This window comes from Paroedura picta, chromosome 10, assembly GCF_049243985.1.
Source record: "Paroedura picta isolate Pp20150507F chromosome 10, Ppicta_v3.0, whole genome shotgun sequence".
Lineage (NCBI taxonomy): Eukaryota > Metazoa > Chordata > Lepidosauria > Squamata > Gekkonidae > Paroedura > Paroedura picta.
The window spans coordinates 42,255,674-42,280,789 of NC_135378.1; the positions used below are offsets into that span (position 1 = coordinate 42,255,674).

Consider the following 25,116-nt stretch of genomic DNA (forward strand, 5'->3'; position numbering starts at 1 on the left):
GTTGTTAGGAGCATGGACTTCTAATCTGGCGAGTCAGGTTTGATTCCACACTCCCCCACATGCAGCCAGCTGGGTGACTTTGGGCTTGCCATAGCACTGATAAGGCTCTCTCAGCCTCACCTACCTCACAGGGTGTCTGTTATGGGGAGGGGAAAGGGAAGGCAAGTGTAAGCCGCTTTGAGACTCCTTTGGGTAGAGAAAAGTGGCATATAAGAACCAACTCTTCTTCTTCTTCTTGTAAATGTAGCATCGTGCCAGTTGAATGTAGGCGTTATATTCCAGCCCCTTCACATGACATCATCCACATTCAGCATCTGGCCAGCTGACAGCTCGCTACATCCTCCATTTTAAAACACTTCTTTGGGAATCGCATAAAGTGGATTCACCACCCTAAAAAGCTCTAGCTTACGGAGAGCAACCAGCAGGCAACAAGCAGAAGGAAGGTATGGAGGCTCAAATGCGCTAGAGTTGTCTGTATCATCCCACCCTCACACCTGCCCACTTCTCCCAGGGATGGGAATTTCTTTTTGTAAAATGCTGATGTGCCTAGAGCAACAAATAGGCAGACAAGCATGTAGGCGATGCCAGAAATAAAAGACCTTGAATGGAGACAGACATGGGTGGGGGAAAGGAGGTAGCGGGGGGGGGGGGGAGTGGTGAATAAAAACAAAGATTTGTTTGTGGCACAAACCATGGCTCTCAAAAGTGACTTTCAAAAGCACTATACATCTATGATTCCATGCATAGGCATTGCAACAGACAAGTCTGAATTTTAAAAAGATTAGCAGGCATTGCGGGACCTTCAAACTGCGTCAGAATATGGAAGAAGGGGATTGGTTGCCTGAATTGATTGACAGGTGGAAGTGCGACATGTATAAGGCACATTGTTTTTTTCCACCTCTTCCAGCAGCAGGTGAGAAGGGTAAGATGCACAAAAAGAAGGCAGACAAATGTGAGGCAGCAAAAAGGTGAATAGGGCCTGGGGGGCGGTGCCATATTATGTCGCGCTTTGCAATTTTGTGGGCATGACGCTATTTTTACTAATGTGTGTAAATGCCCCCAGATAGTTAGCATTCCAGAATCTAGTCCTAGAAAGTTAAAATATGGTATACACATAGTTCCTCTGATTATGGGAAAGTTTTAGAATGTGGACCATTAGAAAACTCTGCTTTGAAACAAAGCAGAGGAAATGTATTTCAGGATCTTACAGTACTTCTATATTGACTAGAAAACTAGACCAAGTTGCTGGAAAAATAAGAAAATGAGACACTTTCAGTAAAACTTAAGAAAAATTATATGTTTAAAGCTTTGACTCATGTTTTGCATAGCTATACGCTGTTGGTTTTATTTCCTTTAAGTATTTGTGTTATTTTTGCTGAAAGTATCCCAGGGGGAATATATGCCCTCTTGGCAAGTTAAAGTTGGTGGTGAGGAGATCTGGGGCCCACTCCAGGATATTATCAGCTTTAGGAATTTAAAGAGGCAGTGGTGGGGCCTCTATTGAAAAACCAAGTGCTGGATCCCTCCAACCCATTTCACACTTGGCATTCCTGGATAAGGTGATTGAACAGAAGGTAGCAGGACAGCTTCAGGAAACTTCAGCACTTGACCTCTTCTAGTCTGGCCTCTGACCTGGCCATAGGATTGAGATGGCTCTCGTTACCCTGACAGACAAAAGCTATATCGAGTCAGGTTGACACTGCTGTTCTTATTACACCTGACAGCAGCGTTTGACACAGTCCATCATGAACTGTTGAACTACTCCCCAGCCAACATAGGTATTAGGAGCTTTTTCCAAAGTCAGGGGTAAAGGGTGGCCTTAGGGGGAAGTATGTGCAAGTATAAGGCCCTCTGCTGTGGGGTCTCACTGGGAGCCATACTCTCCCTCTCACCCAGCTGATCTGGAGTTTGGGGCTGGGCTGTCATCAATACGCTGATGATACCCAGCTACTTCTGCTAAAGGATGACGATCTGTCGACACCACCAATCTGGCCAGTGCTTGGAGGACATGGTGAACTGGCTCAAGCAGAGTTGGCTGAAGGTGAACCCAGCCAAGATGGAGGCCCTGTGACTGGGTGTCAAACGCACAGGAAACTCACAACAAAACTTATTCCAAAAGAAAATAGTTTTATTGATTAGCACTATACGCATTGGACTGAAAGTCAAATCTGACTCGAAGCCAGATTTGCCTCAGCTTATCAATACATTTCTCCCGCCCAAAACTTGACAGTTCCCAAGGAGGGGGGTTAGTGAAGAAAGACATATGTAAAACAAAAACAGGATTCCAAACTCCCATCCTTGAGAGAGGTGACAACAACCCTGTGAGCCCATAACAAGATAAGGTTAACATAACATCACTATTCTATTTTATTGCTTACAAACTACAAGGCCGGGGCTAGCAGGCGCCAGGCTCAATTAAGCAGTATAACTGACATGGAGGAACTCAGGCTAATTTATGACAGAGATTCTACAATCCTGACATCCCTCCGCATTAAAACTAACTTCACTCCCCCACCTAGCCGGCATCTACCGGACGAGGACAATCAGGAAATGCTCGGTGGAAAGCCCGGAGAAGGCGGGGCGCTTTCACATTCCCAGCCTCAACCCACTCTTTGTCCCCAGAGGGGAAATCTTTCCAATCGACCAGATATTGAAGGCGACCCTTATGCAAACGAGAGTCTAATATTTGGTTGACTTCATAGTGGGTGTCTTTATCGATGTAAATTGGCACAGGCGTAGCTGGAGGAGGGTGCCACTCGTCCGGGGCCGGAGCTCTTCGCAGCAGGCTGGAATGAAAAACCGAATGTACATTCCTATAAGTCTTTGGTAAAGCTAGCTCAACAGTCACATTATTAATCAGTTTTACCACTTTAAATGGTCCCACATATTTTGGGCCAAGTTTTTTGGATTTCTGTTGGCACCTCAGGTTCTTAGTAGACAAATAGGCCAGGTCTCCCACTTTCCATTCAGGTGCAGGTACTCTCTTTTTATCAGCTTGAGCTTTATAGGCTTGTTTTGCCTCCTTGAGGCTAGCAACAATTTCTGGCCAACCTGTACTGATGGTTGCTGCCCATTTATTTATGTCAGGAGCCTCAGTGGAGCTGAGCTCCCAGGTGGGGGCTGCCACCAAATCAGTTCCATACACCACTTTGAAGGGTGATACCCCGGTTGAGGCGTGGACTCCATTGTTGTAGGCAAATTCAGCGAGTGGCAATAAGGAGACCCAGTTATCCTGCTGGTGATTGATAAAACAACGCAAATATTGTTCCAGGATTTGGTTTACCCTTTCGGTCTGGCCATTTGATTCAGGGTGATAGCCCGAAGTAAGGGCTTGCTCCACTCCCAATAGTCTTAAGAGTTCCCTCCAAAACTTGGAAACGAACTGGGGGCCCCGATCCGTCAAAACACGTGTCGGGATCCCGTGCAGACGTACCACGTGTTTAATAAAAAGAGAAGCCAATTTAGGTGCTGAGGGCACACCCGTGCAGGGAATAAAGTGAGCCTGTTTAGAAAAAGCATCCACTACAACCCATATTACGGTGTTCCCGTGGCTGGGAGGGAGGTCTGTGATAAAGTCCATAGTAACATCTGACCATGGGCGAGAGGGGGTGGGCTGTGGCTGTAATAGTCCCTTTTTCTTACCCCCAGCCGGTTTTGAGGCAATACAAATGGGGCACCCCTGTACATATTTTTCCACATCTTTGCGCAGAGATGGCCACCAATACTGTCTCCTGACTAGGTGCAGAGTTTTTACGAAACCAAAATGTCCAGCAGTTTTTGCATCGTGGCAAAGTTTCAAAACTTTTCCCCTGACCGAAACAGGAACAAAGAGTCTCTCCCCCTTAAAAAAGAGCCCCCCCTTCTCCGTCAGATCAGGGCGGAGGGAGCAAAACTCCGGATCTTGTGACATCTCCTTCTGGACCCAGCCCCCTGGGATGGGCGTAACAGTCTTTGTGTGGCTACGCGTCACGGCGGCCATCCCCAGTTGGGCGGGGGTGAAAACGGTATCTACCAATGGGTCTCGTTTGCTGTTATACTGGGGCAGGCGTGACAATGCGTCTGCCAAAAAGTTCATTTTGCCCGGCAGGTGCTTTAGGGAGAAGTTGAAACGGGCAAAAAACTCCGCCCATCTCATCTGCTTGGCGGAAAGCGAGCGGGGCTGCTTGAGTGCTTGAAGGTTTTTATGATCTGTCCAGACTACAAACGGGATCGCGGAACCCTCCAGCCAATGCCTCCAGGTGGAAAGGGCCAGTTTTACAGCAGCTGCTTCTTTTCCCCAAATTGCCCAGTTTCGTTCTGCCCCCGAAAATTTCTTTGAAAGATAGGCCAGCGGGTGTAATTTCCCGTCTTCCCCCTCTTGGAGGATCACGGCCCCCATTGCTACGTCCGAGGAGTCTACTTGTACAGTAAATTGCTTAGAAGGGTCAGCATGGGCCAATACTGGTTCGGATGTAAACAGCAATTTTAGTTTGTCAAAAGCGTCTTGACAGGGGGGGGTCCAAAGCAGGGGCGCTCCCGGGCGGCTCGCCGTTTTACCCCCTTGTTTGGTCTTTAGCAAGTCAGTGAGGGGCAACGCCACCTTGGCAAAGTTGGGGATAAAGGTCCTGTAAAAATTAGCGAACCCCAGGAAGCTTTGCAGCTGCTTCCTGGTGCGGGGAGGTTCCCAAGCCAGCAAATCACGCACCTTGCCAGGGTCCATCTCAATCCCAGCCTGGGAGACTCGGAAACCCAAAAACTCCACCGCATCGCGGTGGAACTCACATTTAGACAGTTTAGCAAACAATTGGTGCTTCCGCAAGCGGCTGAGCACTTCGCGGACCAAGTTAGCATGACTCTCAACATCCTCTGAATACACAAGAATATCATCAATGTACACCAACACCCCCTGGTACAATAAATCATGCATAATTTCATTTATCATATTCATGAACACGCCCGGAGCGCCGGCGAGGCCGAACGGCATTACGGTGTACTCAAACTGCCCTAGGGGAGTATTAAAAGCCGTTAAATATTCGTGCCCCTTCTTGATCCGGACTCGGTAATAGGCTTCCCTCAAATCCAGTTTAGTGAAGATCCGCGCCTTCCCCAGGTGGCCCAATAAGTCTTTTATCAGGGGGAGCGGGTAGGCGTTGCAGGTGGAAACCGCATTCAACCCACGGTAGTCAGTACACAAGCGCAGCGAACCGTCCTTCTTTTTTACGAAAAGGACCGGGGCCGCCAAGGAAGATGTGGCCGGTCTAATAAAACCCCTCGCCAGGTTTTTGTCCAAAAATTCCCTAAGCTCCGCCATCTCCCGCGGGCTCATGGAATACAGTTTGGCTTTGGGGAGAGGTTCCCCTTTCTTTAATTCGATGGCACAGTCAGTTTTACGATGGGGAGGAAGTTGGTTGCACTCCACCTCCGCGAACACATCAGCAAAGTCCCGATACTCGGGAGGGAGCGCCGCCCCCCCTGATCCCAAGGCGGCCACAATCCCCGCACTTGGAGGATCCCGCGGTCGAGCGTGCTGCTCGCAGGCGGGAGAGGTAAATTCCACAGTTCCTTCTTTCCATTTCACTAGGGGGTCATGTTCTCTCAGCCAATCCAACCCTAACACGCAAGGGAAAGCCGAGTGAGGGGCTACCAAAGTTTAGCAAACAATTGGTGCTTCCGCAAGCGGCTGAGCACTTCGCGGACCAAGTTAGCATGACTCTCAACATCCTCTGAATACACAAGAATATCATCAATGTACACCAACACCCCCTGGTACAATAAATCATGCATAATTTCATTTATCATATTCATGAACACGCCCGGAGCGCCGGCGAGGCCGAACGGCATTACGGTGTACTCAAACTGCCCTAGGGGAGTATTAAAAGCCGTTAAATATTCGTGCCCCTTCTTGATCCGGACTCGGTAATAGGCTTCCCTCAAATCCAGTTTAGTGAAGATCCGCGCCTTCCCCAGGTGGCCCAATAAGTCTTTTATCAGGGGGAGCGGGTAGGCGTTGCAGGTGGAAACCGCATTCAACCCACGGTAGTCAGTACACAAGCGCAGCGAACCGTCCTTCTTTTTTACGAAAAGGACCGGGGCCGCCAAGGAAGATGTGGCCGGTCTAATAAAACCCCTCGCCAGGTTTTTGTCCAAAAATTCCCTAAGCTCCGCCATCTCCCGCGGGCTCATGGAATACAGTTTGGCTTTGGGGAGAGGTTCCCCTTTCTTTAATTCGATGGCACAGTCAGTTTTACGATGGGGAGGAAGTTGGTTGCACTCCACCTCCGCGAACACATCAGCAAAGTCCCGATACTCGGGAGGGAGCGCCGCCCCCCCTGATCCCAAGGCGGCCACAATCCCCGCACTTGGAGGATCCCGCGGTCGAGCGTGCTGCTCGCAGGCGGGAGAGGTAAATTCCACAGTTCCTTCTTTCCATTTCACTAGGGGGTCATGTTCTCTCAGCCAATCCAACCCTAACACGCAAGGGAAAGCCGAGTGAGGGGCTACCAAAGGTTGGATTCGCTCCCAATGTTTTTTTATGTCCAAGTCCATGGGGCGCGTCTTTGCCGTGGCTTCCCCTCCGGGAGCACATTTCCCGTCTAATTGGGTGATTGGCAAGGGTTCCTTCAGTGGCACCTTTCCCACCCCCAAAGTCTCGGCCAGCGCCGGGCTCACTAGGGATTGGGTACACCCCGAGTCCACAATACACCGGACCCCCACTGTTTTCCCGGACTTGGGGTTGGAGAGATTGGCAGGTAGGAGTAGCAAGGGGGAATCACTCACCACGCGTTTGCCCCTGTTGGCGGCCTGCTGGCGGGGCGCCTTTACAGCAGACCGTCCTCGTTTCCCGACTGCTCCTCAGCTTGATCCTCGTCCTCCAGCTCGCTTCCCTCCTCCGAGTCGTCCACTGCCGGCACGGCAGCCACAGGCACCAGAAGAGACTTGGCGCTTTTCTTCTGAGTGGATTTCTTGGCCGGCTGGGCTTTCGGCGGAGGGCTGCTCACGGCCCTAGGGGTCGACGCCGCTTTCTTCGGGCAGTGTGCGAGGAAGTGCCCCGCTTGGCCGCAGCCCAAGCACAGCCCCTTTTCCATGCGCCGGGTGCGCTCAGACGGCTCCAACTTGCCTCGGGGCTTGGCTTTCGCCGGAGTGGAAGTTTTCGCCACGGTTTTGCCTGCCAAAACCTGAACCATCGAGGCGCGCTCCAATCGATTTTCCATCTCTCCAGCCAGTTGGACCCACCCCTCGACGGTAAGCGGGTCTTCCAGGAGGAGGCATTTATCTGCCAGGGTAGGATTGAGGCCCCCCACAAACGCCAGCACGCGTTGGGGTTCTGTCCAGTCCGGTACAGAGGAAGCCAGCTCTTTAAATTCCCTGGCGTACTCGACCACTGACAACTTCCCTTGCCGGTGGGCCCTGAGTTTTTTCTCCGCAGTCTCCCGTTCGAACGGCTCCACGTACATCTGGCGCAGCGCCCGCATAAAGTGGTTGTAGTCGCGGATGGCCTGGGGGTGGTAGCGGTACAAGTCCACGAACCATTTGGCAGCTTTGCCTTCTAGGGCTTGACCCACGAAACGCACCCGCTCAGCGTCGTCCTGGAAAGTGAACCCCATGTCCATCATGTAGGCCTGGAGGTGCACCAGAAATGTGGGAAAATCGGAGGGGTCCCCAGCAAATTTAGCCTTGAATTTATAGGTGTTCCGCAACTCCACTCCACGGAGGTGGGCGGGTAGGCGCCCTGGGCCCCAATCCGCCGGTGCCGGGGCCTGGGCCAGAGGTCTTGCGCCACGGCCGATGCCTCGTCCTAGCCCCGCTGCCACTCTAGCTCGTTCCGCTACCCGCGCCGCCTCTGCTGCCCGCGCGGCCGCCACCGCTGCTTCGCGCGCCGCTGCTGCTGCCGCCGCCTCGGCTCCCGCAACGTCCGCCGCCGCCGCCGCTGCCGCTGCTGCTGCTCCCTCACCGCCATCCGCGCCGTCCCCTCCGGCTCCATCGCCACCCGCGCCGCCGTCGTCCTCTCGCTCCTCGTCCTCGTCTTCTCCTTCCCTCTGCGCTCTCGCTCGAGCCGCCGCCTCCGCCTCGATCTCTAGCTGCGCTCTGGCCCTGGCCACCGCCTCAGCATCCACCGCTGCTTGCGTGTCCGCCATGCCGTGTTCCCGCAGTGCAAGCCCACCGCTCGCTCTTCGCAGACTGGTATCGTGCGCACCACCACCGAGCACTTCCTTTAGCAGGCGTTGTGTTCGGCGTTTCTCCTCCGGATCCAGCCGACCCGAAAGATTCTGCAGCCAGTTAGTCACCCTGTCCAGCTTGTACTGCAAGTCCTGTGTCTCACCCACAGGCTCCAGCGCGTAGCTAGGCAGTCCCAGGTGCTCCGGCCACCTTTCATCCCCAGTAGGGCGGTCGTATTTTGACAATCGCCTGCGCTGGGTGACGTGTCGTTCCAAAAATTCCTCGGGCCCCGGGGTTGTCCCCGAGAGTGCCCGCATCATGCCCGAGCTGTGCGGCCCAGCACCAGCGCCGTCGCCCTGGGAGAGGTCCCAATCCAGGCCCTCTCCCTGCTCGGAAAAAGTATGTCCCTCGCCCTGCATTTTGCAGGTGAAAGGAGTTGTGAGATTTGACTTGATGTCAAACGCACAGGAAACTCACAACAAAACTTATTCCAAAAGAAAATAGTTTTATTGATTAGCACTATACGCATTGGACTGAAAGTCAAATCTGACTCGAAGCCAGATTTGCCTCAGCTTATCAATACATTTCTCCCGCCCAAAACTTGACAGTTCCCAAGGAGGGGGGTTAGTGAAGAAAGACATATGTAAAACAAAAACAGGATTCCAAACTCCCATCCTTGAGAGAGGTGACAACAACCCTGTGAGCCCATAACAAGATAAGGTTAACATAACATCACTATTCTATTTTATTGCTTACAAACTACAAGGCCGGGGCTAGCAGGCGCCAGGCTCAATTAAGCAGTATAACTGACATGGAGGAACTCAGGCTAATTTATGACAGAGATTCTACAATCCTGACACTGGGCCGACAAACAGGTGATACAGCTCCCAATGCTTGAGAGAGTGCAGTTAACCTGTGTCTTCCATCAGGAGCCTGGGCATGATTTTGGATGTCTCCTTTTCAATGGAGGCCCAAATTATGAAGCCTGACATTTTCCACCTGCACCAGGTGAGACAGCTTGCACCTTGTCTCACAGAGTGATCCATGCAAGTGATCCACCTTGCCAGAGTGATCCATGTGATGGTCACCACTAGATTAGACTTCTACAACTCACTCTACCCAGGGCTGCCCTTAAGACAGCTAACTCCAACTGGTCCAAAATTCAGTGGTCCAAGTTCTGACAGGGATTCAGTGGAGGGCATATGTAACACAATGCACTCTCAGCTGCATTGGGTCCAGATTGGAAACCGAGTCAAGTTCAAGGTTTTGGTGCTAACCTTTAAAGTCCTAAACGGTCTAGGAGCTGTGTATCTATGGGGCCATCTTTTCCCTTATATTTTCCCCAAAGCGTTAAGATCTACAGAGCAACATCTGATGACGATCCCTGGGCAAAGGAGGTGAGATTGGCCTGGACCAGGGCCTTTTCAGGTAACAATATTCACTAAAAGGTCATATACAAAATAAGTTTAAAATACTGCAAACTTACATGTCCACAACTAATAATTTCAGATGGGGGGGGGGGTTGACCTCAGGCGCCGGTTATTGCATTTCCCTAATAGTGAGTACCCAGCTTGCTGGGGGGTAAAACAGTAATGACTGGGGAAGGCACTGGCAAACCACCCCGTATTGAGTCTGCCATGAAAACGCTAGAGGGCGTCACCCCAAGGGTCAGACATGACCCGGTGCTTGCACAGGGGATACCTTTACCTTTACCTTTAATAGTGAGGCCAGCATTTACTGGCGGTTGTTATTTTGAGCCCTGACCAAAAGCCTGGTGGGACAGCCCTGTCTTACAGGCCCTGCAGAACTGATTAAGATCCTGGCCCCAGCTTGATGAGATGCACTCCTGAGGAAGAATAGGGCCCTGCAGGATCTTAATCCATTCCGCAGGGCCTGTAATTTTGGTGTTCCACATGGAGTATCTGAAAGTAAAAATATCTCTAAACTCAGACCCAAACCATTTCATTTGGGCCTCTGAGGGAGGGCTATGACAGCTCAACCAATTTCAATATTGTTTAAAGTCATTGTGTTGATTAAAGCTGCAGCAGAGACCTTAGAAATTAGGAAACAGGGGGCAGAGAGCTGCCTGACAGCTGCAAAGAACAGTGGGTCATGATTGTTGACTTCCCCCAGCCCACCCTCCCTCCCCCCTTCCAGTGGCCTGCATAGCTGTTAGCTGCACCACTGCAACAAGCTTTCTTTTTCTTTTTTGCCTCTTCTTTTGGCAGATGTGACATTTGTGGAGACCTAGACTCTGGGAACTCTCCTTGAGAAATGCTTCATGGCTGGGCAACACATATTCCAATTAAACTGTGTTCCAGTCACAGAACATTTTAGCTGATGTGACCTGCTACCACTTTCCCCGTATTTTAACACGTTCACAGAATTTCATTGGTATCATGCCAGTCTTAAGTTGACAGAGCTCTCATATATATAGTCCTTTATATAATTGAATAATTTATATCTTGCACTTCAAACTCAAAGTCTTGATGGGTAGCCATGTGTTTCAGGGAACCATGGAGCAAAAAAAAATTAAAATTAAACAAAATTACTCATACTTGCTTAACAACCTTCTTTGTCCTATAGGTCTTGAAAGGTTTTTTTTTAAGAATGAAGAGCCTATCCATTCTTCTTTCCCTGAGCATGTTTCTTTCTGCAAACCTCACACCATCAGGCCACCTCTCCTGTTACAGAAAACTGCTAAGAGCCCGAGACTGTCTCAGGATTTCAGAGGAAATGACCAGCCTTCGACCAATTGATGGAAGTCTTCAAGATCACTTCTGGGAGGGAAAAGGCTGTGAAATGGTCTGTTATTGCAATTTCAGTGAATTACTCTGCTGCCCAAAGTAAGTTGTTTGCTTTTCCTACTAATAATCACAACTAGGTTCATAGCTATTAGGCCTGTACTTTAATCCACAGGCAAACCTCAAAGGCAAAAGTTGTCTTGTACTTTCTGTTAAGACCAACCAAAATAAAAAGCCCTTCAGGACATTAACAAATACTCAGTTTTGTGATATTGTCGTTGGTTCTAGGGAGTATTACATTATTTTTTTTTTAGGAATCCTGTACTGAGCTATTAAACTTTATTGAAATCACAACAGAAAATGCAGTTCTTAATCTAGAACCCTAAACTATAAGAAAATTGTAGCAAATTCTCAAACATGAATGATAAATCATGGCAGAGACCAAGATCAACTGTTTCATCTAAATTTTACTTTCCATCCAAACCACTGCCTTTAAGATTACCTGTTAAACATTCTAATATTTGGGTGTCAGCTAAAATTATTAATTAAAAAGGGGGGTGATACCAGGCCCACTCTTCTTTTGGGGAGTAAGTCACATAGAACTCAGCAGGTTTGATTCATTCCATGGTCAAATTCTTTCCTCTGCCTTTTGATAGGATTGTATCATTGAATATAGTCCTATGAGTTGGATCCAACCCACTGATAAATAGATCACAGGATAAATAGATCACAGGGTTGTCCAATGGATTTGGTGCAATATAAGAGGTACAGCTTTTGGTCCATTGGATTTAATGCAACACAAAAGCTATCGCTCCAAATCTACCTTGAGCTGAGTACACATGTTCACTGTGGAGTCATGTAACACTTTCAATGTTATAAGGGTTACCCATGAATCCTATTGTTGCTTCTTTTAAAGATGGACCAACAAGGAAGGTACAAAGCAGAAAGACAAGGTGCAGTGCTGGTCCTGAGCTATTACGGAATTGGAATGGAGAATTAATACAGGAAATTAACATCATACTATGAAGGCAGATTACAGGGACAAAAATAACAGAAGCATCTGGGCATTGGCTGCTTAGCGCCTCCTTCTTGCCAATATTTTCATTCAGAAAAGTGGGCACTTTGCAAAATTCTTACATTCCTTTACCAATTTACTCTTTGTCTAAAAAGGCTGGGAATTCAGATATTTTATGCTTAAATTCTATCTAATTCATATTCTGGTTGCTCTTCTTACAGCATGGAGAACAAAATAATTAATTGTAGGAAACAGAAAAAAAATGTAGAAAACAGAAAAGTTTCCTTTGAATGAATTGAATCCTTATCGTTGGTTTTGATGTGCCCTATTTCAAAGTAAATAAGGGTTCCAGTATTGCAGTCTACATGTTATTAAAATCTCACATATGGCCAATACTTTTTAATTTAAAAATCAAGCAGATGTCAATGTTTGATTTTTTTAAAAAATACGTATTTGCCTACACATTCATTATCTAGGTTAATAGCTCTTTCATACTTAACCAATTTAATTTTCTGGCAATTTCTTTCAGAAATATTTTCTTTGGGCCAAAGATCTCGTTTATGATTCCCTGCAACAGCTCCTGAAAAATGCATCGCATGAGAAATGAAGACAATGTCAGACCCCTTGCTATAGAAGACAGAATAAAACTAAAAAAGCAACATGAACGTTTTCAAAATCGACAAGCAAGCTTAAAATCATTTCAGCATATACTTTTGCTAGAAGGTCTCCTACTAATTATATTATTAAAATTAATATCAAACATGATGGGTTGTATCTGTTCCATTCCAATAACCGCCACGTCACAGCTAACTTCTGACAACGCCAGAGGTGTTCAAGGCAAGAGACATTCCAAGGTGATTTATCATTGTCTGCCTCTGCATAGTGACCTTGGAACTCCTTGGAAATCTCTCATCCAAATACTGACCAGGGCGAACCCCGCTTAGCCTCTGAGATTATTAGTATAAGCATATTAAATACACAGAGTTTGTTTATCAGCTAGTGTTTAATTCTTGTTGGTGCCAAGTATTCCATTATAATCCCTTCTGTTTAGAAAATTATCCAGAAATTCCAGTAGGCATAAATAGGATAGACAATAGTTGACAAGTACTATGCAGTCTCTTTCAGTGTGGACTTTAATGCATGTGATGGGCATTTCCCCCAAAAGACTAACAATTGAATCCTATGTTTGATGAAAAGCAAATACTATTAATTCCAAAGGACCCTCGTCCAAATACGTTTTGTGACTGTAATCTAAAAAGTTATTAAAATGTCACATATGGGGTAATATTCTCTAATGTGAAGGGCACAGCAGTAATTATTCCTGTTAAGGAATTTCTATGGTTTTGAATAATCGCCTATGAACAGTTTGGGTTGTGGTTTTATAAATGGTTTAATAAATCGTTTTAACATTAACAAATAATTTACTTTAGTAAGCTAAAAAAATATATTTTGAGAAAAGAACTCATTCTACTTTTTAGATAATAATTTAATGGCCATTTCACATGTTTTATTACTGTATTTATTAACCGCACACTCTGTCGGCTGACTCACGACAGTGTTCCAAAAACGTGGACTGTTCCCGAGTTTAAAATTCACAATCTTAAACATGTTTATAGTTGCTTAAGGGAGTGCGGGACAGCTGATGCCATAATTCCAAACCGGGATTGGGGAATTTTTATATTTTTATGGAATCTCAAAAGGTTAAGTTGTGTGAAGTCATGAGTAGAATAGGGGGAGATGAATGCGGAGATTGCAGTTTAAGTGGCTTTCCTAGCCAAGCCACAAATGCATATGGTGTCCCAGATTTCTACACAGAAGGGCATGTTTGTCCAGTTTCGTTATTTTGCTAACATAGGGTAGAACAATACCGTAAAAGGAGCTCAGAGGGTTGTGGCCATTCAGACTCTGAAAGTCCCAGAGTACCTCAGGTGTGTCAGTTGTCTTATCAGTAATCCTCAGACTAATCAGCCAAACCAGCTACCTACTTCAGTGCTATTGCAAAGGATTTCAGTTATCTAGGATGTAGTTCCCTCCGGCATGATGAATCTGTTTTGGACTCAAATCCTGGCATCTCCGATTACAAGGCTGAGGAAGATTTGCTTGAAATACTGCCTGTTAAAACAGCTCAATAGTAAATCAGTCATTTGTCTGACAAAAGGGGCAAACTGTACATCAAAACATAGAAACTCTGGTGATGGGAGTGTCACTTTTAAAGCATTAAGACCAACGTGGAAAGCACCCTCCCCAAAGGACTTTGGAACATGCATTTGCTAACATGTCGTCACCCTTTTCAATCCTGCTGTACTTTCTAGCCCAAAGTCACTAACTTTTTTCAGTCTGTGAGCACCTCTGGAATTCTGACAGGGTGATGGGCATGACCACAAATGGCTATCAAAGAGGTGTAGCCAGCCACAAAATGTCTGTGGTAGGCACCCCCTTTCTAAAAACACTTGGCAGGAACAAGGAAGGAGCAAGGTGAGCACACCTTGGCATCCCTGGCTCCCTGTTGGGAATTTCTGCTCTAGCCATTATGCTCCAGCCACAGTGACAGTGCAGGCGCTTATGACCTTAAGTGACCGGCATCTCCAGCACAAGCTAATTATAATAAAAATACAGTCATGCAATTTTACAAGTGATTACCAACACAAAGCCTTCTCCATACAGATGACTCATCAGTGAAAAACACATGGAATACAAACCCAGTTGACAAGGAACAAAAAGGAGTTTTTCCATTCATCTATGGAAACATTTAAAACTGCCATATTAATTTCAGTTACATAGGATAAGCTATAGCATGTTTATAGGCATACGTTGTGTTTCCACATTTTATAGCACATTAAATAGTAGCTACTGTAACATTGCTTCAACTACTTACAACACTAGTATATTTTATTGTTGCATGACAGGTTACAGGAAAATGATGGGAAGAGGTCTGACCATCTTTAGGTGTTAAATATTTCTTTTTAATTAGTTATCCACAGTAAAGACACATCACAGGCAGGTCAAATTCACATATTTGTTAGGAAACACAAAATGGTGGAAATGCAGTTATCAAATTACCTTTCTCCACAACCATCCATTAATTCAGAAACCTGAGAGAATATTGCCACAATAGCAAAAGAGGTTCAAAAACTGCTGTTAATGGTCCATATGCATTCAGAACATCAGCCTTGATCCTGAAAGACTTACAAAGGAATGCAGTAGGGCAAGTCCCATCTTTGCCTCTTGATACACGTTCACCTCTGCATTTGTTCCCTTGTTTTTTTGCTTTCTTTGTCCACAGACACACCACATATTTGTTTGTTCAGATTTTTGATCAACTTTTTAAAGAAATGCTGAGAAGCCTGAAATTGCCTCAGTGGTGAAGTTGCATTCCTGACATAAGCAAGCCAATCAGCATTGTGTACAGCCTGGTCTGAGGACTGACACAAGGGCTAACCAACCAGCACAGCATGTGTGTAGATAGCAATGCCATTTTGGACTCACTGCTGAAATTATGTGTCTGCCTCCATTAAGTTTCATATTAGTATCAGAGCTCTACAGCAAGTGCAGTTCTCCAGTGTAGTGCAATTCACGGGCTACATACTGGGATTCTTCAGGAGTCGTATGAAGAAAGGCTGAATGAGAGGGAATCTACAGAAAAGAGCATTTGAAATGTCATTTAAAAGGTTCTGGCACAGCATAGAAGCGCTCGTCCTGTTTTTAAGAAGCCAAAGACATAAATTTAAGCCATGAGATGGTAAACTCATGATAAACATTGGGACACTTTCCAAAATCAAAGATGGATGTTACCTATCCCCACCTTGGACAGACTCTTCTGTAAGATACTCAATTAGAAGCTAGAGAAGCAGCTTTAAAAGCAGCATGCAATAATTCAGCTACATAACAGCATCCTGCTGGCTCATCTTGCATTGTCCTCAGTTCTCATCCAAATATTTAAAGGCTTTTACCTACATCAGCCTTTCTCTACTTTTTGCCATTGAGAAACCCCTGAAACATTCTTCAGGCTTTGAGAAACCCCAGAAGTGGCATGATCAAAAAGGTGGGGGATGGGAAGGCTGACATGACTGTATTTGGTTGTATCACCTGATAATTATATATATTTTAAATTAAAAAACAAAGTTAACTTCAGGAGACACTTCCAGGGCTGCTAAGAAATCTTGGTTGAGAAAGGCTGGCCCACATAATGGTGCTCTGATTGTATTCTTGTTTCCTGATTATTATAACACAAGCTGTGCCATGCAGCTGTTAAAATCCAGTTCTTGAAGGTGCCTGCTGTCAAACACCATTGTGAGACCACTAGAATCTCTCAGTGCGTGTGTGTGTGTGTGGGGGGGGGAGGGAAATCACCAGGACAGTTACCCACAATAGCTCTCAAAATGAGCAGCCAGTCAGAACGGCATGCATACTCTTCTCTATGATCTTATTCTCCCCCACCGCTTTAATTTCTTTTTTTTGGCAGCACAATTAAGATGTAGTCTTTGAAAAAAGAAATGCTCAGAACATCAACCATACTTTTCTGCTAGAGTTAGTTTGAAGAATGGTTTATTGGAAGCTATCCTGTTCAAAATACCTTGAAAAAATTATTTTACAAGCTGAGCCTATGCAAGTCCTGTGGAGCCAAGAGGGCTTATTTCCAGAAAAGTGTCACAGCATTCTTCCTTTTCAATCATTCTTTAGCTCTAGCCAACCGATGAGGGAAACCCCTTTCCATTTGGGTCTTTGGATTCAGCTAGAAATCAAAGGTCCCTCAAGATGACATGATAGACTGTGGATCAAGAACAAAGTGTTGCACAGCCATGAAAATTAGAGACCACAAAACTGATCAGATAAACTCATGACTCACCTGCTTATTCAGTGTTGTAGCCTGATCCTAACTATGCTTTCTAGAATTATATACCATGGATTTCCAAGTGCCTTACTTCCAAGTAAATGAGCAAGACCACAGAGCTCTTGATTGTTGAGGCTCTCATTTTTTTAAAGGTAATCTTCAAAGTATTTTGCTATAAGATGATGGACAACGGCAAGAACACACCTCAATGGCTCACTAAGAGTTCAACAAATATCAGATGGAGCTTAAATGCATGACTTTCCTTGTTTACGAAAAAAATAGTCTAACTAGCCAACATCAACAGAGACAGTATTAGACAGCTGGAACAGACCCCATCTACTCTAAACTGGGTTGACAATATGGCAGGTGAACATATTTCCAACATAGGGAAAACAGGTGGGAGTAAGATGGAAAGGGCGAAAGAAAAGTGTTCTGAAACCAGCACAACTCAGACTTTTGGAGTCCTAGCCCCCCTCCCCTGAGGCTGTACCACATCACTACTGCAGTCCAGAAGACAAAGACTTGTTCCCTAACACATCACCTAGTTAAAGTCATTAGTGTTCCTCTAACTTATGTGCCTCTTCTTGAGGCAGAAGAGCCACTTTAGCTGAAGGAAAGTAATTCTACAGGAGTAGCCTGTTGCAGAAAAATTAAAACAGAAATCCACAGCACATTCAAGGCTTACAAAATGTATTCCAGCAAAAGCTGCAGGTCAGAGCTCACTTCTGCATGAAGTGTCGAATCATAGCACCTGTAGCTTTAAGCTGATAATGGATGAACACGTCACACAACTGACAAAGTAAGCTTTCACCCATGACAGCTTATGCTGGAGTACGTTTTATTAATTTCCAAGATGTCGTCAAACTCCTGAATAATTATGTGGGGCAAAGGCTTTAGACTGCAAGTAAAGCGGCAGGATATTGCCAGGATAAGGCCTGCAAATGTGCCTGTACACTTGCTTCTAGTTCCAAGAGAGCTGATCACTGGTTATGGCTTAATCTAGAATCACCCCTAGCCAGAAGCTGAGTTGTGCAGACACCTCCACGAACTGCATGATTGGCCAGATCAGGATTCCTAAAGGGCAATAAGGAATTTAAAAGGTTGGATCATCAATTCACAGCTCTGTAATCTACTCATTATGTTGACAATGAAGAAGGGGTCTTATTGTGGAGCTAGTACAGAAATTAAGAGTACAAAGAACAGTACTTGGAATAGTAATACAAAACAATCAGCATAGAGGATACAAAAAAAGTTTGTCGTCCACTTGTCGGTGGGAGTACTCCAAGATCAGAGATTGCTGACTACAGCCTCCAATACTACTAGTATTGTACATCAAATTACAAGCCTGTATTTAATAGCAAATCATGAGTTGCAACCAAGTCTGTTACTTTGAAAGCAGCAGCAAATGAGCAACAGCTAATATTAAAGCTCAGCTCAGGCTGAATGTCAAGCTGTGATTTGCTAAACATATATTAGAACTCAAACCATGGTTTCAACTTTCAAGTGGCATGCCTGTTTTCATTTTCCGGGTCTCAGAGCCAAAAATTCACTTGTCTCCGTGCTCCGGCAACATCAGAAGTTAAAGCGACAGCCTAGTTTGTTAATTCAGAAGCACTGCCAAGCTTAAATTAACAGAGACACCTATATGGCATGCATACCTATATCAAGCCATGGTTTCCAGTTCATGGTTTGTGAGCTGCTACCAAACCAGGTTTATCAATACAGACATCATGCCAAAGCATACCATGATCTTTGAATTGACACAACAGGTAAAGGTAAGAACTCAGAAGTATACTAAGAGTTCTCCAATGCAAAGGCCTCTTGAGAAAAAAAAATTCAAATGCCATCAGCAGAAGTTGCAACTAAATAACTGGAGGACCAGCTAATTTGAGTATGGAAGTTGCACCTGGCGCTACTGCATTTTCACAGCACTATCCAGATTAAATGTTCAAAAAATGTTACTTTCAGAGGGTATTCCACATTTCAACTTATTCTAGGAAGTTAACAGACAGAATGAAAAAAAACAGCCTTACACACATGCCAGACAGCAAACCCATGCAGGCACAGAAACATCAATAGTATTTATTTAAAATATCTTTTATCATGGAAATATTGTTTAGCAATTCCCCCCTTGTCCCCAGCCCCACCCCCGGCAGCAATGAAAAATAACATCAGGATTTCCTCTCTGAATACCAGGTATAAAGAAAGCTTCAATACATCCAAAACAGTCTTTAAGTCTGCAAGTCTCAAGTTTGCTTGTTTAATGGACAGAACTATCCATTTTTAGATCAGATTTGTTCTTGTCATTCTTCACAGAGTAGATGAAATAGGTTAAGGTGTCCTTCTCATTCACTGGAATAGTCCGAAAATGACATCCAATTATCTGTAAGAAAAAGTTCAAGGATGTTGAATGTTCAGTGCATGACAGAGACTTGGTGCATTTATAATTTCTTTCTAGTTGTGGATACAGCTGAATCTAGTCTTGGTTTGAAACACAAGCTTAGAATGACATTCTTCAGACCAACATGGCTACCCATTTGAATCTATTCTTCAAGCTTGTTTGCACTTGTCCAGCCAACATTTTTTTTCAGGAGAAACATAAAGTTCTTTATCATAGTCTTACTCTATCATAGTCTTACTCTATATCATAGTCTTACTCTATTCAGACTGTAATAACCCACAGAATCCTAACTGCCCAACCTTAAATGTTTTACTAAGAATTCTGGACTACTGGGAATCTATATACTATTTATCTTAGAATGGGAAGATCTGAACATACTAAATCTGTGGATCAGGGCTAAGGTTGGGCGCTTCAGCATCCACAGCACTGGCTGCACAGGGAGAGACTGGCCGCTTTGGTTGCCAAAGCACCCAACCCTACAGGACCCACAATGAGAGGAAGGAAATTTTCCTCTAAACTTGGGTTTCTTCCCAAGTTTACAGAAAAATCTTAAAACTTGGGGCGGGGAAACCTTGTGCGGGATGTGTGTGCGTGTGTGAGTTAAATGCGCCCCAAATAAAAGTGTCACTTTTACACATGCAGACGTCTTTCGGTGAGCTCTTGGCAGTAAGGAGAGGGCAGAAGCCACAGCATGCCTGAGGAGAAGGGGGTACAGGAGCTGCAGTGTGGCTGCTGCCTCTGGAGATAAAGTATTGCCAGTGCCCTCCAACTCCTAACTGGGAAATTAGTCTGGTTACAAGAAGTTGGTGGCATGTTATTTTTCCTTTGATTTGCCCCCTCTGGAGAGAAGAACATTATCTGAAGCCTGTATAATTAACAGAACACTGAGGAGTCACTAATGTTTTAGAACTAAATTGTCCAAATTAAAAATTAACAAGCCACAGTTCATGAATAGTAACACTGATATTTTAGGAAGACCATGCATCATTAAAACCAGCTCTCTCAGAACTAGATTAGAAGGGAGCTTACTCAACACCAATACCATGTGATCTAGGTAGTGGTCCCCAACTTTTTTCAGGCCAGGGACCTGGGGGGGGAGGCCTGGGGACCGGGGGGAGAGAGGCAGGCGCCAACGTGCTGCCGGGTGCAAACACACAGGCGTGGCAGCTCTGTACCTGCCCCCCCCCCCCACGGCGCAGTGCTCGCTGCTTTGGGGACCAGGAGCACCGCACTGCGGGAGGGGGGGAAACACATCCATGCCTCCCTTCCTTCCCCCCCCCCCCACTGCCCAGTATCGAGGGCTCCACGGCCCAGTACCAGTCCGCTGCTCGGGGAAGACTGATCTGGAGCATAAAGTACAGTAATTCAGGAAATCACAGGCTCATTGGGATGATTTCTGCACCACATAAATTTCTTACTCCGGAGTTTTCAAACATATAGGTGCACTGGAGATGTTACAGAAAAATTACAGTGGTTTTAGAAAGGAGACATGTGCATCTAGATTCTAAATTCTTTGGCATTATCAACAGAATGTATGTGAAGGCCACCTTGTGGTACTGGCAAAGCAAAACAATATGGCTAAGGATATGGTTAGGGGGGAAAAACCCAGAAGGGATGCTACATACATAGCATGTATGTAGCATACAAAGGTGTATGCTGAACATACAAAGGTGAAAGAACTACAGTTCAGAAAGACCATATACATATTTATATTTACAGAAGTTACAATTTGCACTTACTTCAACAAGCTGTGCTTTGTTAAGTCCTGGTCTAGTCTGTAACTTGAAGTGCCTTTTGTATCTTCTTAGTGTGTTTACTTGCAACTGAAACAGATCAACCTAGAAAGGAAACAACAGAATGCTTTAATCTGAACACTGGCATGTGAGTTGCCATTACTGTCAGGATGCAATTTGAAAACCGTCTCTCAATTTTTTCTACGTTAACATGTGATTCTACTGCACTAAGAGGTTCTAGCCCAAGACCAGCTTCTGCCACAACGAGGTAGTCCTGAAACTCGCCCATTCAAGAGGGTTGCAGCATTGGTCAAGATACCCCATGAAGGCAGTTTCAAAAGGCTTCCACATGACGAATTTATACAAATACTGGAAATACTGCTCTTTAATAAAGTATTCAGGACTTAGATAAACCTAAGCATGAAACACAACCCCATAAATGTACAACAGTATGTACTGTTTTTTACAATAGTAAAAAAAAAAACCTGGTGTCACTAATTGTAACCCTAGCTGATTAACAAAGCATTATTTTCAAGAGTCTTCTGTAAGCATCTTCTATATTTCTACAATTGCAAGAATTATTAATCTACCTCTGGAGTATCAACGTCTTGCACAGGTGAGTCCCCATCATCATCACTGCCTTTTCTCTTCCTTCTGTTCCGGACACTCTGGATCAAGTTTTTGTGAAAGTCACAAATATACAGATGCCTTGCCTAAAATTGAAAGAGACATGTCAGAAATATGCCATACAACTGGAGCAAAATTTCAGACTTCTTTATTGCATATGCCAAACAACAGTGGCTTAAGACAAGTCAATCATCACCATGTCAACATCTTACTGCAAAACACATGATAAGCACACCTTTCACTGCATCCAAGCCTAACAGACAGGCTTTGGTGCATTAAAACAAGTTATTTGCACTGCAGCCAACTCTGCTCCGGAAATGCCTTTCACCACTCTTAGGACTCCCACCAACCAAGCAAAGGCTATAATAGAGGCCTTTCTAATACAAGTAGCCAGAAGAAGGGAAAGTGACAAAATGAAAGGTTCCATTTTTAAAAATCGTTTTGTTACTAATTGTCAAGATTTTGAATAAGATTTAAAACGTTCAAGGCCAAGCCCTGTAATAGTTCCTATACATACACAATTCTGATTTCAAAAATATATTGCAAAGAAAAGAAAAGTGCTCAATTCTTGGCGGCAAGGAAATACTCCTAATTTTCATACATACTTTGAAGTCTCAGACTTTGAAATGACAAGAAAGCATCCAGATAGCGCATTAAGAAAATATGTTTAAACATCTTTACAAGTCCTTCTAATTCAGTGGGTTTTTAAATCACATAACTGGGATTTAAGACTGCAGCTAGTGCTGGAATCCTAACCACTGCAAATCCTGATCACTTATCAATGAACTCCGGTGGTCCTTACCAGTAAACGTCCATAGGACCCCCTACAAATCCTGCATCTGTCTCAACAGCTAAGCTCCAAATATCAAAACAAAGCATACGAGGGGAGCAATGCAAGCTGAAAACATGCTCCAAAAGCCAAACCTTTACATCATTTCCTAACAGCAGACACCGAATCCAGCGCAGTTTTCTTAGAAACCTCTATTTGCAGTTGCATTTAACAACGCACTTTAACTGCGTCAGTACTTACATGCAAATTAAATAAACCCAGCTACCGGTGCGCCTTAACCGGAACGCGCAAGTATTCGCGGAGCATGAGGGGGGTCAGCAGCAGGCAGACATTTGCTCCGCAGGTTAACGTGCTCCGACTTGAGGGCTGTGTCTCTCTCGCCACACGGCTCCTCCCCCGCCCCCGTTTGCCATGTTCTATTCGGAAGGGACGAGGACGGCGACCAGGCTGGCACGTACCAGCGCCTGCCTGATGGCTGCCAAAGGGAAGAAGGAGACACGCTGGCAAAGTCGGACGTGCAACGCCGCAACACGAGGCGAAGCCGCCAAGGACTGCCCTCTCCCGGGGAAACAGAAGCGCGCCATGAACCCCCGCCCCCCCTCCCGCCAGCCAGCTCTCCGAGAAAGCCCACCAGAAAAGAGGGGCGAGTTCCCGCACGAGAGACCTCGCCCGCAAGAAAAGACCTTGGCGGCTCGTGGAGCCACGGGGAGGGATGGGCAGCCCCCAAACATGCGCGAGAGGAGGGGAAAGGAGGACGGAGCGACTTCTGCCCGCCCTCACAAAGCCCGCTCTTGCGACGCCGGCCATGCAGGCAACTGTGCCAAGGGCAAACAAAACCACGGCGCAGCGGGGGCGGAGAAGGAAGCCCCCGCGGGCACCACCCGGACGACGGAACCCAGTCCCGCTCCCCGGCGTCGCGCACCGACTTGGAGCCGCCAGCCCCTTCTCCACAAGGTCCTTCCTCCCCCCCCCCCCCCCAGGGGCAAGGGGAGCGCGGACGAGGCGAGCCAAGCTCTGAGGAAGCTCTGAAATGGAGCCAGCTTTCCCCCCTGCGAGGAGGGCGCGAAGGACCCTGCAGACGGACTTCTCTCGGTTTCCCCTTGCCCCCCCCCCGGCCGCGCTTGCTTTTGTTTCCTTCGCCGCCGCCCCTCCCCCGGGAGTGCGCGGCCCAAGTCCCCTGGCCTCCCCCCCCCCCGCGGCCACTTACGCTCTTGTCCAGCTCGATCTTCACTTTCTTCTGCGAGATGCTCTTCTGGATGCGCTTGCTGAAGCTGGCGTTCCCCGCCGCCCGGCTGCACCGCTCGCCTTCCTCGCGCAGGCAACACAGCTGCCCCGCGCCGGGCCCGCCTGCAGCCGCCGCCGCCACCGCTGCCCCGGGGGGTCCGGCCGGGCCTGCGGCCGTGGCAGCCGCAGAGGCAGCGCCCAGCCCGGCCGGCGGCGGAGGCAGCGGCGGCGGCGGAGGCAGGACTTCAACGGCCGCCGCCGCGTTGGCCACCACGGCAGGGACGGCGGCGGCTTCTCCCCCACCGCGGGCGACCTCCTCGGGGCCGAAGCCGTTCATCCCGCACGCCCGCTGCTGCCTCGGAAGTAAAGTAACTCGGCAGGGCGGCGTTGCTGCTGCTGCTGCTGCGGCGTCGGCGCCTCCGTCGTCCCTTTTGTCCGGGCGACCCAGGAGGGGGCAGCCGGGGCCGGGCGGCTCAGTTCACGCCCGACAGCCGCCGAAGCTCAGCCGCGCCGGCGGCGGGGGCAGCAGCCAAATGCCCGCTCCGCTCTCCCTCAGTCCCACGCCGGCGAGGGGAGTCCGGCTCGCCCCGGTCCTTCTCCCCCCGCCTCCGCTCCGGGCAAGACGCAGAGGCCACCACGCTCCGAGCTCCGGCTCGTCCCGGGTCAAGGCTGCGCGTGGCTCGCTCCTCTGCGAGCGAGCGAGACTTTTCGGCCGCTTTCTCTCCGGCCGCGGCTGCCAAACGAGATCGGGAACAACCTGCCCCGCTGTGCTCGCTCGGGCTCTACGTGTGTCTGTTTTTCTTTCTGCCTTCCCTTTCCTCCCTCCGTCCACGGGCGTTGACGGGAAAGGTAGTTCTGCCTAGCTGCCTGGCTCCAAGACCCGGCCGGGCCGCACACTACAAGTCCCAAAATGCACCGCCGCACTCGAATGGCAATTTATTTACAAAGCGGCCGCAGATTGCAGCCTTGCTGTTGCACGCGCGCCCACACGGGCCATTTTACTAGCTGGAGTGAGATCGCGGAAGAGCAGCTGTCCTTTTTCTCCCTCCCCCCACGTTATGGTAAAAGACCATCATGCTTGCTCGCCCTTCTAGTAATTGATGCAACAAATAGCCTTCCTCGTGCAATACCATCACGGGGCTGCTGTACGCCAGGCGGCGTGCGAAGAGGCAATGCACCCACACGACAGGCGGGGCCTCAAATCCCCCCAAGCTCCAGGCAGCCGTTAGGATTTGAAATCTGCATGCTTGGAGAAAGTTGACAATGGAGCAGCTGCTTCCTTCTGGGGCGCAGACGGTCTTCCGAGCCAAGTCGCTGCAGTAACCTGCCTGACTGTCTCCACCGTCTTCCCAGTGCAGCCACTCCACTCAGACTTTGCAGTTGTGGTCTGTCAAGAAAGGCAAAGCTGTGCAGCCGGCCCCCACACCTTTGTCATCGCAGCCTGGTTTTGACACCGGCACATTGGGGGGGGGGGGGGCTTTGCCCGGGGAGAACCCTGTGAGAGCAGCATCCCAGCATTGTTAACACGTACCGAGACAACAAGAGACGTTGTTGTTGTTGTTATGTGCGAAGTCGTGTCCGACCCATCGCGACCCCATGGACAATGATCCTCCAG

At 47.3% G+C, this 25,116-nt stretch overlaps 2 protein-coding genes across 6 annotated transcripts in view; one reads left to right on the forward strand and one right to left on the reverse strand.

Moving 5' to 3' along the window:
- Positions 1-13,174, forward strand: part of SCRG1 (stimulator of chondrogenesis 1) — a 76,056-nt gene extending 62,882 nt beyond the window's left edge. For 2 of the 5 annotated variants that reach the window (XM_077302482.1, XM_077302478.1), the window contains exons 2-3: positions 10,723-10,982; positions 12,425-13,174. In XM_077302482.1, the coding sequence (XP_077158597.1) occupies positions 10,747-10,982; positions 12,425-12,479 (291 nt within the window). In that variant the 5' untranslated portion in view covers positions 10,723-10,746 and the 3' untranslated portion in view covers positions 12,480-13,174. Of the gene's footprint in view, positions 1-247; positions 444-9,484; positions 9,565-10,722; positions 10,983-12,424 lie in introns of all 5 variants that reach the window. The other 3 variants (XM_077302479.1, XM_077302480.1, XM_077302481.1) reach the window with 3 other exon arrangements.
- Positions 13,175-16,423: 3,249 nt separating this feature from the next.
- Positions 16,424-24,518, reverse strand: SAP30 (Sin3A associated protein 30). The gene is made up of 4 exons (XM_077302476.1): positions 23,485-24,518; positions 21,451-21,573; positions 20,867-20,965; positions 16,424-19,109 (listed from the first exon to the last, which is right to left on the reverse strand). Exons 1-4 carry the CDS (start codon positions 23,836-23,838, stop codon positions 18,987-18,989), a joined length of 699 nt encoding a protein of 232 aa, XP_077158591.1. The 5' UTR covers positions 23,839-24,518; the 3' UTR covers positions 16,424-18,986.
- Between the last annotated feature and the right edge of the window lie 598 nt (positions 24,519-25,116).